At 37.0% G+C, this 12,041-nt stretch overlaps 1 protein-coding gene across 1 annotated transcript in view; it reads right to left on the minus strand.

Moving 5' to 3' along the window:
• Positions 1–217: 217 nt before the first annotated feature.
• The window catches only part of cdc73 (cell division cycle 73, Paf1/RNA polymerase II complex component, homolog (S. cerevisiae)), a 357,191-nt gene continuing 345,367 nt past the window's right edge, over positions 218–12,041 (minus strand). The window contains exons 16-17 of the mRNA XM_078561735.1: positions 9,385–9,526; positions 218–3,535 (exon numbers count right to left, since the gene is read on the minus strand). Of these exons, the coding sequence (XP_078417861.1) occupies positions 3,499–3,535; positions 9,385–9,526 (179 nt within the window). The 3' untranslated portion in view covers positions 218–3,498. The remainder of the gene's footprint in view (positions 3,536–9,384; positions 9,527–12,041) is intronic.

Consider the following 12,041-nt stretch of genomic DNA (forward strand, 5'->3'; position numbering starts at 1 on the left):
CTACAGCATCTCTGAACTTCTGCTTGTGCAGCACTTATAATTAGTCATGACATTTTGTACCATTTTAAGCAGTACAGTCACATAAAAAGGAGAACTGTGATTGCGTAAAACCTTTCACATTTTAAAAGGTGAGCATTGGTGAAAAATACTAAATAGCAGTAAAATATATTTACTTTACCATTGAAATGACACAAATGAATTGCAAAATGAAGACTACTTTAAATTTTACATCATTTTATTTGTCATATAATAAAAACCAATTTCTTTTAAAACCTCCCCTTCCCCAAAGGGTGCATGTGTATTTTAGTTTATTCCATTTTTGGTCATTTTTAATTTGTGCTTCTAGCTCCATTTGTGTTAAACCATAATAGCACAAATGTGACCTTATTACAGATCTAACTATAAACTAACTGATAAGTCTTTTACAATGGGTGGCATTTTAGAAATCTGCACAAAAGCATTAACATATTGCAGTTTTATGCATTTCTGTGAAAGCTACAGTTTGTTTCCTACGTGTAACATTTGGTACAAAAAACCCTACTTGTGAAAATAGAGCCTTTTGCTGTATATCTCTCACTACAAAATAAAGCAAAAAAATATACAAATTTTTTGAATTTAAAAACTGGGAAAAGGAGACAATGTGCCACCAAGCAGAAGCAGCTCACCTCACTGCCTGATGTTACAGCCCATGACTTCACATTACTTGAATTATTGTGCGAGACAGTTGAAAGCAAACAGATTAATATTGTTGACATTAATAGCAATAAGATCCAAAGAGCTTAATTTCACTAAACCATTACAGCAGCTACATTAAATAATGAACACACATACAACGATCTCATTTTTTTGGCAGACACTTTGCAGAAAGGCAGACATCAACCTCTTTTTTTGCTGAATAAACAGCAACAACATAGGTTTAGATGGTACAATGAATATTGATGATAGGAGTGAAGATTTAGATTAACTTCAATTCATATGATGTGTGCTTTGAGGTGTAGTACGTTACTTTCAGTCGGTTATCTTGCAATGTGGAAGTAATGTTGATGTCGAATCGCTTTGAGCAAGTGTGTGATGAAATTGTTGTTTTTAATTGTGAAATTGTAGACTAAACATTGCATTATGTACCAGTAAATTTTACCATGAAATATAAAGTGAATTAGCAAATTGAGGCTGGTGAGGCACCGAAAATTATTCACAAATAGTGATGCCAGGAAGCATGCAACCTATTTATTCTTCAAGGTGGTGCAGAACAGTTACATCTTCCCAATATTGCTGTGAATTTTCTTTCCAAGCCCACCACTCTCGGTCAGCAATTTTACACAAGCTGTTCTGGCATCTGTTTTCTCATGAAGCTTGTACAATTGCTCACCCAAATGACAACGGGTTATTCACTGTGGCTACATCGAAGGCAACACAATATGTAATTTAATGATGAGATGAACATAGTCATTCAACTCTGTTATTAATTCGTTTTGCTTTTACCTTGCAACATTATAGCCGCTATCAAATTTCAATTTAAATGGACAATTTTAATGTTTGATTTTAGACTATTTTTGAAAATAGAATAGTTCGGATATGAATTGGATTTTTCCTTCCACCTATGTAGGCAGGATTTGTTCTTGTCTATTTTTCGGTCAATAAGAGAAGTGTAATATTCAGGTTATACAAGCTTCACTGAAAAGAAAGCATCATTGACATAACAATTATTCATTGTTCTCCAACTCTGTCACGACTGACATTTGACCTTGGATACTGTTACACTTACTCAACACAAAGATATTCTTAAGTTTTAGAGCATAGCACTCAATAAATAAATATCATTTATCCTATTTCAACTGTGATTTTTTATTCGAGCATCAGTGTCATTGCCACTTTATTTCTGGTTATCCAACCCAGCAGTTAAAACTAAAAATCCATCTATCTGACTGGGTTTCAACCACCTAAACGGCAGGATCTCTGCTTGCTGCAGAATACATCGTAGAATGTACAACACTACTTTCCAGTTCAAACCAGATAACAGCATAAAGTAAGCCTAGGTGTGGCATGAGGGAGGTAAATTATTTTACCCCTGGGCCATTACAAACAGCTTCAAATAGATATTTTTGCTAAATTAGATGCTGTGCTCAAGTTTTTTTTATCTTAAGATACTGAATTTCACATTAGGAAAATAGACTGAGTTGTTCATTTTGGCACTATCCCATGCTGTGGTGGGCATCACTTTAAAGCACTTACATTTCCCCTTATGTAATTGTCCAGCACAACTATCAGCTTGCTATATCAGTTTTTATTTATTATTTATGATCACTATTTAAATAAATACATTGCATCAGTGTGACTCCTGCTATGTATCACAATGAGCCAAACTTTACTATATTAAATTTTGAAAGCGCTATCCTAGCCATTAATTTTAAAAATGCTCATTGCCATCAGCTCTATATAAGTTTTACTGGTACTGCTTGCATTTGAGGCTGAATGAATGATGATTGAGCCCTCAAAAAAAAAACCCTTCCTTTTTTCCCTAAAGAAGAATGAAATAAATGTGAACTCTTTCAGCAAACTAATGGAAGTGTAATGAAAACAGCAACAAAATGGTACTTTACGTAATATATTTATCTCATGTCAGCAAGCAGCACAACTGGATTCTTAATCATTTCTATGTCGGCACTAGATGGACTTTTAAGAAGTTTGTATTACAGAACTTGAAAGTACACTATCAGCTTTTCACATTCGTGCTTAGAAAGCCAAGTACATATGATAGGTTTCAAAGTTACAAGCCATTATTACCTACCTTTCAGTCAATGCTCTAAAGCTCAGGGCTTCCAATTAATTTTTTCATAATAGGAATAATGGACCTTTTATTTTTTTTTTCCTTGCATTGCCTAAATTCTTGACAATAACCAAGTGATTGTTCAAGCCCCATTACAGCTCAAGTCAGCTGTACTTACATGTAAAATTTTGGAATAATATTTTACAAAAACAAAAAAGGAATCAGTCACCTATGTCATCTATGGCTGTTTTACCACTTATTCTACCTGAGAACTGTTTGAAGAAATCCCACCCCACAGCAGTGATGATATACAATTTGCAGCTTACACTAAACAATTGTCCATAAAATGAAAGTTGGAAAAGAAAATGGATGGAGTAAAATTAAAAAATAATGCTGCCTGAAAAATAAAAATGAAATATAAACACTCACTATAGAATAAAATACAAATTTGAGTTTGCAGACTAGAAGTCAATCTACCATTGGAAAACTGGTAGTATAAGCACAATTGTTTATGTCTAATTGTTGCAGACATCAATTCCCCAATGTAATAAAAATTTTCCAATAAGTATCCCATACAAGACATGTCAGGTTGACCCATAATATACTGTCACTGCTTTTGACAAACGCAGACACGCCAATGAAATAGTTTAGTCCCAAGATATATGTGTCTCTTGTAGATTTCCTCCAATCTCTCAGAAATGAATGGCAGCAACCACAGAGCTTCAGACAACTTAGAATCTCAAATGGGATTTGTGCTTCACCAGGTACCTGTTGTGTTAACAAAAAAAAATACTCAGTCACAACCAAAATTATTGAATTTACAAACACTCATTAAATTAGTATTAATATTCTGCAAAGGTCTTTGTAGTTGCAGCAAAAAAATGGGCTCTGGTGAAACAAGTGAAAGAATCCAATACTGACAATTTGCACATCATGCTTTCTCCCTCGAGAAATAGGCACAGCCTTTAGATATAAATGATGGCGCATTGCAGTTTTCTACATATTGACATGTCCTTGAAGTCCGAGCTGAATGTTTTATGGTACAGCACCAAGGGCTGAATTTGGACAATGACATGCATGCAAAATATGTTATACAACCTTCTGTGTAACACAATGAATTGTACCTCCAGATATGGAGCTGGAGAGATAAGCACACCAGCAGGAAGGCATTGTGTGTGAATACATCAGCCTTATCACAAAAGACTCAGCTCATGACTTGTAATTACAACAGATGCACAAATGTTGGCCTTGAAATTTTTCAGTATTCTTGCACCCCTTCTAACAATCAAGTGCAAAAGTGAATAAAAGTAAAATATTTGGTTGTTAAACGTTCTATCCAAGGTAACAAATGAAAAGATTTGCACCGGAACCTAACTGTATAACTGTAGTCTATATGTTGGCAGTTGTTCTCTACTGCAGCGCCTAGCCAAGCTTTCCTAGACATTTTAAACTGAATTAATTTTTTTGTCCAGTCTATAAAAACTGCATTTAAAATCTAAAACCAGTATAATAAAGACACAGCTGATGGCTGTATACCAGATACATTAATAAACTATACTTTTAAGATCTTTATATATTTTAAAAAGTCTTTTGTGCACAAAGAATTAAAATTGATCTCTAGATGTGAAAAATACTTTTCAATGGTTACTTGTATCCATTCTTAAAAATTTCAGACATGTGCATTTAAAAGTTGGGTTGATTTTCTTTAATTTTTCAATAGATCAGATATCAAAAAAAGAAATTCAAAACAGAATTTAAAACAAGGCGGCATACAACTTCCAAAAATTATACCCTCTACTCTCGATAACCATGAACCCCAACCAGCGTGTCTTCAATTGTGCTTCAATTTATTTTACAGTTCATTCCAACATAAAGAAAGACTAATTTCTATCTCATCCAGACAGTTTCAATTCTACTTAGAGAAAATTGAACTCTTTGGGAATCCTCATTGTTTTCTTCTTTTTGATCATTTCAACATTTCATTTGCACTTATTTTGTGAACAAACATATGCTTCAAAAATAAACACTTCAACTTTTTATGCTCAGCTTGTCCACTCCCACTGCGCCACCTGCCTCCCATCCCATTCACTACCCTACACTAAGAAAATGCATTCTTTGGGAGCCATATAAAAAGCATGCCGTAGTCAAAGACATTCTGTAAAGAGAATTTTTCATGGCTTTGCCATTTATGAGGGACCCATAAATCATGGACTGGGGTTACTGTACTTAGGAAATGAATTAGCTTGACAGATTGCCAAAAAGATGATCCTGCACAATTTTTCATCAAATTTCCCTCACTTGAAGAATCTAGGTCAACTAAGATTAAAAATAGTTAAGGAGGCATTATCATTTGGCAAAGTGCTTACAAGATCTCAGCAAGTTTGTAGGCAAAGTACTACACAATAATGGAATTGATAATAGCCCTGTGTCATTAATGTATTTGGTATTGAGGAATCTCATGTGTGGCGACTGAGAATTCAACCAGCCAGCAAATCTCGGTTTTTCATTGTTATTTTGTCAGTGGATGGATCAGCAACTAATGAATTGTTTTAAATATTACACACAAGGTGATTACACTCCAAATAAAATGTTCTTAAGACTGATCTCTGTTTTCAAGGCCCATTAACAAAAAGATTTTTAAAAATGCAGTTTCAAAACACTCCAAGGTTCAACCACTAGACTGATTCATCAATATTAAGGAAATGCTGCACTGATGAAGAATTAAATGGAGGATACATCCACCTCATCTGATGATTTGAGTGGATATTTTGGCCATCATTAGCAGATCTGCCAGGGGGCCAGTCTGAACACTTGCCAAAGCAAAACTGCTGCTGACCTGTCCCAATTTCTTCTCAATGACAACTTTAATTTGTATACTACCTTTAACATAGTAAAACATTCCAAAGTGCTCATAGGAGCATTATCAGAGTTTGCAATCGAGACACAAAAGGAAATATTATGACAGATGACCAAAAGCTTGGTTGAAGAGGTTGGTTTTAAGGAAAGGACAAAAGAGATGGATTGGATTAGTGAGGGAATTCCATTGCTTAGAGCCCTAGCAGTTGAAGGCATGACTGTCAACAGTGAAACAATTAAAGTAGGGGCTGTGCGAGAGGCCAGAATTGGAAGGGTACAGAGATCTCAGAGCTTTGTAGGAGGTTACAGAGATAGGGTGGGGAGCGGCCACAGAGGATTTGAAAGCCAGGATGGTAATTTTAATTTGACGCCTTGCTGGACTGGAAGCCAATGTAGATCAGCAAACATAGGGTGATGGAACTTGGTGGAAGTTAGAATATAACAACAGAGTTTTGAACAAGCTCGTAAGTTTATATAGGGAGGGAGATGGGAGGCTGGCCAGATAAGCATTGGTATAGTCAAGTCTCGAGGTCACAAAGGCATGACTGAAGGTTTCAGCAGCAGATGAGCTGAGGCAGGGCAGAGTTGGGCAATGTTACAGAGGTGGAAGTAGGTGGTTTTAATGCTGGAGTGGATCTGTGGTCAAAAGCTTGGGGCCATTATTGACTCAATGCAGTGGAGAGGGGTGGAAACACTGTTCTGCTGCAACACCAGTTAAAAGGCAATTCACTTCTCAGTAAGATGGCAGAAGAAATAACTGCCGTCAGGGATTTCAGCAACTTGGCTCTTACATTTTCTAATGGGTTCATGGAGGTGGGTTGTCTGGTGATCCACTGAGCACAAGTGAAAATTAGGACATGAGAGTAGGTGGGGGTGCATCTGTGAGAGAGAGAGAAAGAAAGAGACAGGCAGACAGATATCTCTTCAAAGGAAGGTGGAGGGGGGGTGCAGGGGAAGAGATGGGAACAACCACCCTTGGCTGAGTAGCCTTGGATCCAAATCTTCCAGCGAATAATGATTTTGTATGCATATAATGAAGATGGTGTCTCTGCATTTGGTTAAAATAACGGATATATGGGATAGTTTGTGACAACATCATCAATGCATTTCTGATGATGTGCAGAATACCCTAGAAACCCTATGATAGCCTGAGGAACTGTTGCAGCATCAAGATGCGAAGGAGAAATTATAAGGACAATGGTGGCTTCTGGAGTGAAAGCTACCAATCCTTCAATAGCTGTTCACTGGGATTCAAGAATTTGAGAGACCATTTGGTCTGTAATAACATCAATTAGTTGTGTTGAGCCTTTGCCCACACCTGTGGACTGTGAGGAGTTAGTGTGGATCTCACTGTCCTTACAAACAGTGGCAGAGAGTTCATTTCTTAAGGTCCCCTCAATGCTATCACATTAGGAGAGCTTCAGATGTGCTGGCGCTACTGGTTATTGCAAGCGCCAGATAGTTCCACTGGTACAGAAATTATTCTGCTCTGAGAGTCATCTCAGTAATCTAAAACCCCAGGGGAGTGACAACAGTCACCTATCATTCAACCACATACTTAGGGAGCTTCGCTGAATTAGTACATTAAGACCTGGAACAAGTAAGCTGGCAGAAGGCAGTCACTGGGAGAATAAATTGTATTGTCACTTCCTAGTGAATGTTGTTGCTATTTCAAGTAAATACATAATAACAGAAGAAATAGGAGCAGGCGTAGACCATTCTGCCGTGGGAGCCTGCTTCACATTTTAATATGCTTTTGGCTGATCTTGTACCTCAACTTCACCTTTCTGCACTGTCCCTTGATTCCCTTAGTACCCAAAAATCAACCAATCTATGCCTTGAATCTAAGCATCCACAGCACTCTGGGGTAGAGAATTTCGAAGATTCACAATCCTTAGAATGAAGAAATTTCTCCTCATCTCAATTCTAAATAGACAACCCCTTATTCTGAAACTAAGACCCCCTAGTTCTCGATTCCATAGCCAGGGGAAACATGCTCCTAGCATCTACCCTATCAATCCCCTTAACAGTTTAATATGCTTCAATTAGATCACCTCTCAGCCTTATAAATTTTAGGCCATATAGTCCTAGTCTGATCAATATCTCCTCATGGGGCAATCTCTTCAAACAAGACATTAGTCCAGTACATCTTCGCTGCATTCCCTCTAAGTATATCCTTCCTTAAGTAAGGAAACCAAAACTGTATTCAATACTGCAGGTGTAGTCTCACCAAGGCCCTATGTAATTAAGCAAGACTTCCTCGCTATTATACTTCAATCCCTTTATAATAAAGAACAACATATCATGTGTCTTCCAATGGCTTGCTGTGTCTGCATGTTAACTTTGTGATTTGTGTACAAGGTCACCCAGGTCCTTCTGAACTCTGACATTTCCCAGTCTCTCACCATTTAAAAATAATTCTGCTTTTCCGTTTTTCCTTCCAAAGTTGGTAACTTCACCTTTCCCAACATTATATTCCATCTGCCATGTTCTTGTATACTCATGTAACTTGTGTATTTTCCTTTACAGACTCTTTGTATTCTCCTCAGAGCTTACTTACAGCCGTAAGGTTTGTATAAGGCCATAAGATGTAGAAGCAGAAGTAAGCCATCAGCCCATCAAGTCTGCTCCGCCATTCAATGAGATCATGGCTGATCTGATAATCCTCAACTCCACTTTCTTGCCTTTTCCCCATAACCCTTGATTTCCTTCCTGATTAAAAATCTGTCTATCTCAGCCTTGAATATACTTAACGACCCAGACTCTACAGCCCTCTGCGGTAAAGAATTCCACAAATTCACTATACTCAGAGAAGAAATTCCTCCTCATCTCTGTCTTAAATAGGTGACCCCTTACTCTGAGATTACGCCCTCTGGTCCTAGACTCTCCCACAAGGGGAAACAAGCTTTCAGCATCTACCCTGCCAAGCCCCCTAAGAATCTTAAATGTTTCAATAAGGTCACCTCTCATTCCTCTAAACTCCAATGGGTACAGGCCCAACCTACTCAACCTCTCCTCATAAGAAAATCCCTCCATACCTGGGACCAACCTAGTGAACCTTCTCTGGACTGCCTCCAATGCCAGTCAGCAAACTTGGATAGATTACACTCAATCCTCTCAACTATGTAATTGATCTAGATTGTACGTGGCTGAGGTCCAAGCTCTAATCCTTCTGGTATCCCACAGCCTGTCAACCCAAAAATTGCCCCGTAATTTCTGCAGAAGAAGCAGAAGTGATCAAGGTGCAGGGGTTAGCTTTGCCCACCCCACACTGACTACATTTAAATCTGGCAGAATAGCTCTGCAGTGAACATTAAAGGAAACCAGTGATTTATCGGGAAGATAATTCAGGTGCAGTTATTTTTGCAGACAATTTAAAGGCATTTTCGTCTATTCATCACCCTAAAATGTGCAGTAATTCAAAGGAAAATCCAGGCCATAAGATTTCACAGTATAATTTGAAGGAACGCAGGAAATTCATAGCCAATGTTCCATCAGCACCAAATCAGCCATTGATGCCCTGGGATTTTGTTTGACCTATAATGGCTGTCAGGTTTGCCTACATAATACATGTTACGTCATGATAAAATAAATTATATGTGAAACTGATTCATATCCGAAAGGCATGTTAAGGGCATTATGTAAATTCAATAAGTATGGTATATATTTACTTGGGGCCTCAATGCAAGGGGTACTGTGGATACTGCTTATTTCTACAAATCTATGGATAACACTGCAGTTACAATTTATCTACTACTCACCTGTCCAAAGTCTCCCAGAAGCGCAGCAAAACAGCTCTGTCAAGATGGCGCTTGTGGTGGCTCAATTCCAGCACAGTCACATCCCACTTCTGAACATTTGGATCCAGACGCATTTCATCATACTTGAGATGGAATGCCTTTACTGGGAGAGAATGACACATGCAGCCATTAATCAAGGTGTAATAATACCATATGGAAAAGCTTAAAGAAAGAACTAACGTTTATTTAACACCCTTCATGATATCGGGCTGACCCAAAGTGTTTTATAATGATGAGCAATACGATATCTTTAACAACATAACTAAGTCAGTCAACTGTCTTTAATTCAATTTAATTTAAGGTTCATTTCAGGACATCTGCTCCTGGCTATCCAAGGATTCTATGTGAATCTTTAGGTTCTACACAAATGTACCATAGCCAAAAAATCAATTAAAAAAAAAACCAAACCTATGCAAGTACCCAAAATGAATATGTTCTTTCTGCACCATCTAGCTACCATTGTGGTCTGATTTAGAACTGGCAACATTTAACGTGCGGGTGTGTGTGAGAATGAGAGAGAATGTCTGAGAGAGCGAGAGTGTGAGTGAGAGCAAGAGTGCGAGTGAGTATGAGTTCCTTGTTTTTGGTGAGAAGTCAAATACTTAATCTCTTCAGCCTTTAGACAAGTTACTCCACACAGAAATCAAGATCCTATTTTTAAAAAATGTTTTTTAAAAATTATTCCCCTAGGTTAAGGCAACAAAATTGAGGCTTCATTTTTCTGACAGCTGCTTGTAGTCAAATCTAATCTATATTCCAGCTGCCCCAGCAGGCATGAATCCAGGAAACTAGAAAGAACATAACTCGTGCAGATTCCTGGTTTCACAATTAGCACTGGATTAAGGTGTCGAGGTTGGCGGCGGGGTGGTGTCAGCTGAAACTTTCAGATCTGAGATAGATTTTTGTTAGATATGGGTCTTAAGAGATGTGAAGAAGAGGTAAATGAAGTTGTGGCACAGGTTAGCCATGAGCTAACTGAATGATGGAACAAGCTCGAGGGGTTGAATAGCCTACTGCTGCTCATGTTAAATATGTAATACAATGTGGCCTGGAAGCTGTGGAGATGTCCTTTGTATCAGCACTAAAGGTTTAAGTTTGTATAAAACATTGAATCTGTGGCATTGTTTAAATTAATACATTGCTTATAAATAAATGACCAGCAATGTGACTTGATAAGAGTATCTCTACTCATTATATTGATCAATTAGAATTTTAATCACTTGTGAAATATTCAGTCAGGTTCACTCCTAAAGATATTTGTGATATTTTGCTGTCGGTTGGCATACATTCCATGTAATTAAATATGTCAGTAAGATGCATTTGAGTTATAACTACACAATCCAAAGACATTACCAAATCATTGTTACCTCAATGGTACAAGGAACTGTGTATTAGCTCAGGTGAGTGTTTTTAAGATATATATTTAACAACAGCAACATGAACTACCTCTTAAACTTTCACAGCCTGAATGTTATGTTTTACCTAGTGATCTGAGTGCACAAAACATAGAAAATTTAAAGGCATTACAGGAAGAAATCATAATATTATGCAAAGGTCAAATATTGATTAAATCTAATTTTGCAGCAACCCCAGTTTTCCATGAATTTAAATTTGGAATAGGTCAAGTTTATTTGGGCTGGGGACTGTAAAACAAAATATACTGCATAATAGTCATCTTTTCATGATTATTATACAAGTGCATTTTAGCAATGTAATCTAAATAGATTGAACTAAGTGCTTTGGGACACATTTCAATAAAGTTATGTGGTTCACTTAGCCAATATCTGATTGCATACCAGACCTGGAAATGTCACATCAAGAACCACAATATGCACACTTACATGTTCTGAAGAATAACTGTATTCTTGCACATTAAAGCTGCATTTCATCATTAAAGTCTTTACACGTCATGTGGGATTTATGGTATTTTCCCTTCAAGGAGGGTTTAACAATAGAATATTCAAAAAAATGCAACAATTACTATTACATTTCAAATAATTCATTTTGTATGTTACAGGTTTTTAAAATATTTTTAAGATCCTTTATTAAATTTTAAAACTTTAAAAAACAAGCTATATAATCTTTGCTAGCTTAGTGGTAAATTTGCTCACTAAACAGGGTGTCCTATTCCTTGTCTTTGTGGTATGCCTTGTGTTTGTTACTCATTTTTAGAATTCATGCTCCCCAATAATTTGCAAAAATCTGATATTATCAATAATAATAGACCTTGATGCTGTGATTAAGGTTCACCAACTACAGGCAACTTAACTAAAAAGAGTCCTTTCTACACTTTCATGATTAAAAAATTCATATGGGACACAGCAGTGAATAAGAAATACAGGTACAAATAGGCTTTAGTGGCTTGGGATCTTAGGGCCAGATGGCCAAGACTTCAGAGCCATATGTCACACATTAGACATTATTTCATTAACACACTGCTTCAGAACAATTGGAAACAATGCGTTAACAAAAACAGAAAATGAAAATACTCAATGGGTCAGGCAGCATCTATGAAGAGAGAAAAGCAGAGTTAACAATCCAGGTCGATAACCATTTGTCAGAACTGAAAAAAAGAGATTTAACAGGTTTTAAGCAAGTACAGAGGCAGGAAAATGTTG

Source organism: Cetorhinus maximus, chromosome 17, assembly GCF_964194155.1.
Source record: "Cetorhinus maximus chromosome 17, sCetMax3.hap1.1, whole genome shotgun sequence".
Classification (NCBI taxonomy): domain Eukaryota; kingdom Metazoa; phylum Chordata; class Chondrichthyes; order Lamniformes; family Cetorhinidae; genus Cetorhinus; species Cetorhinus maximus.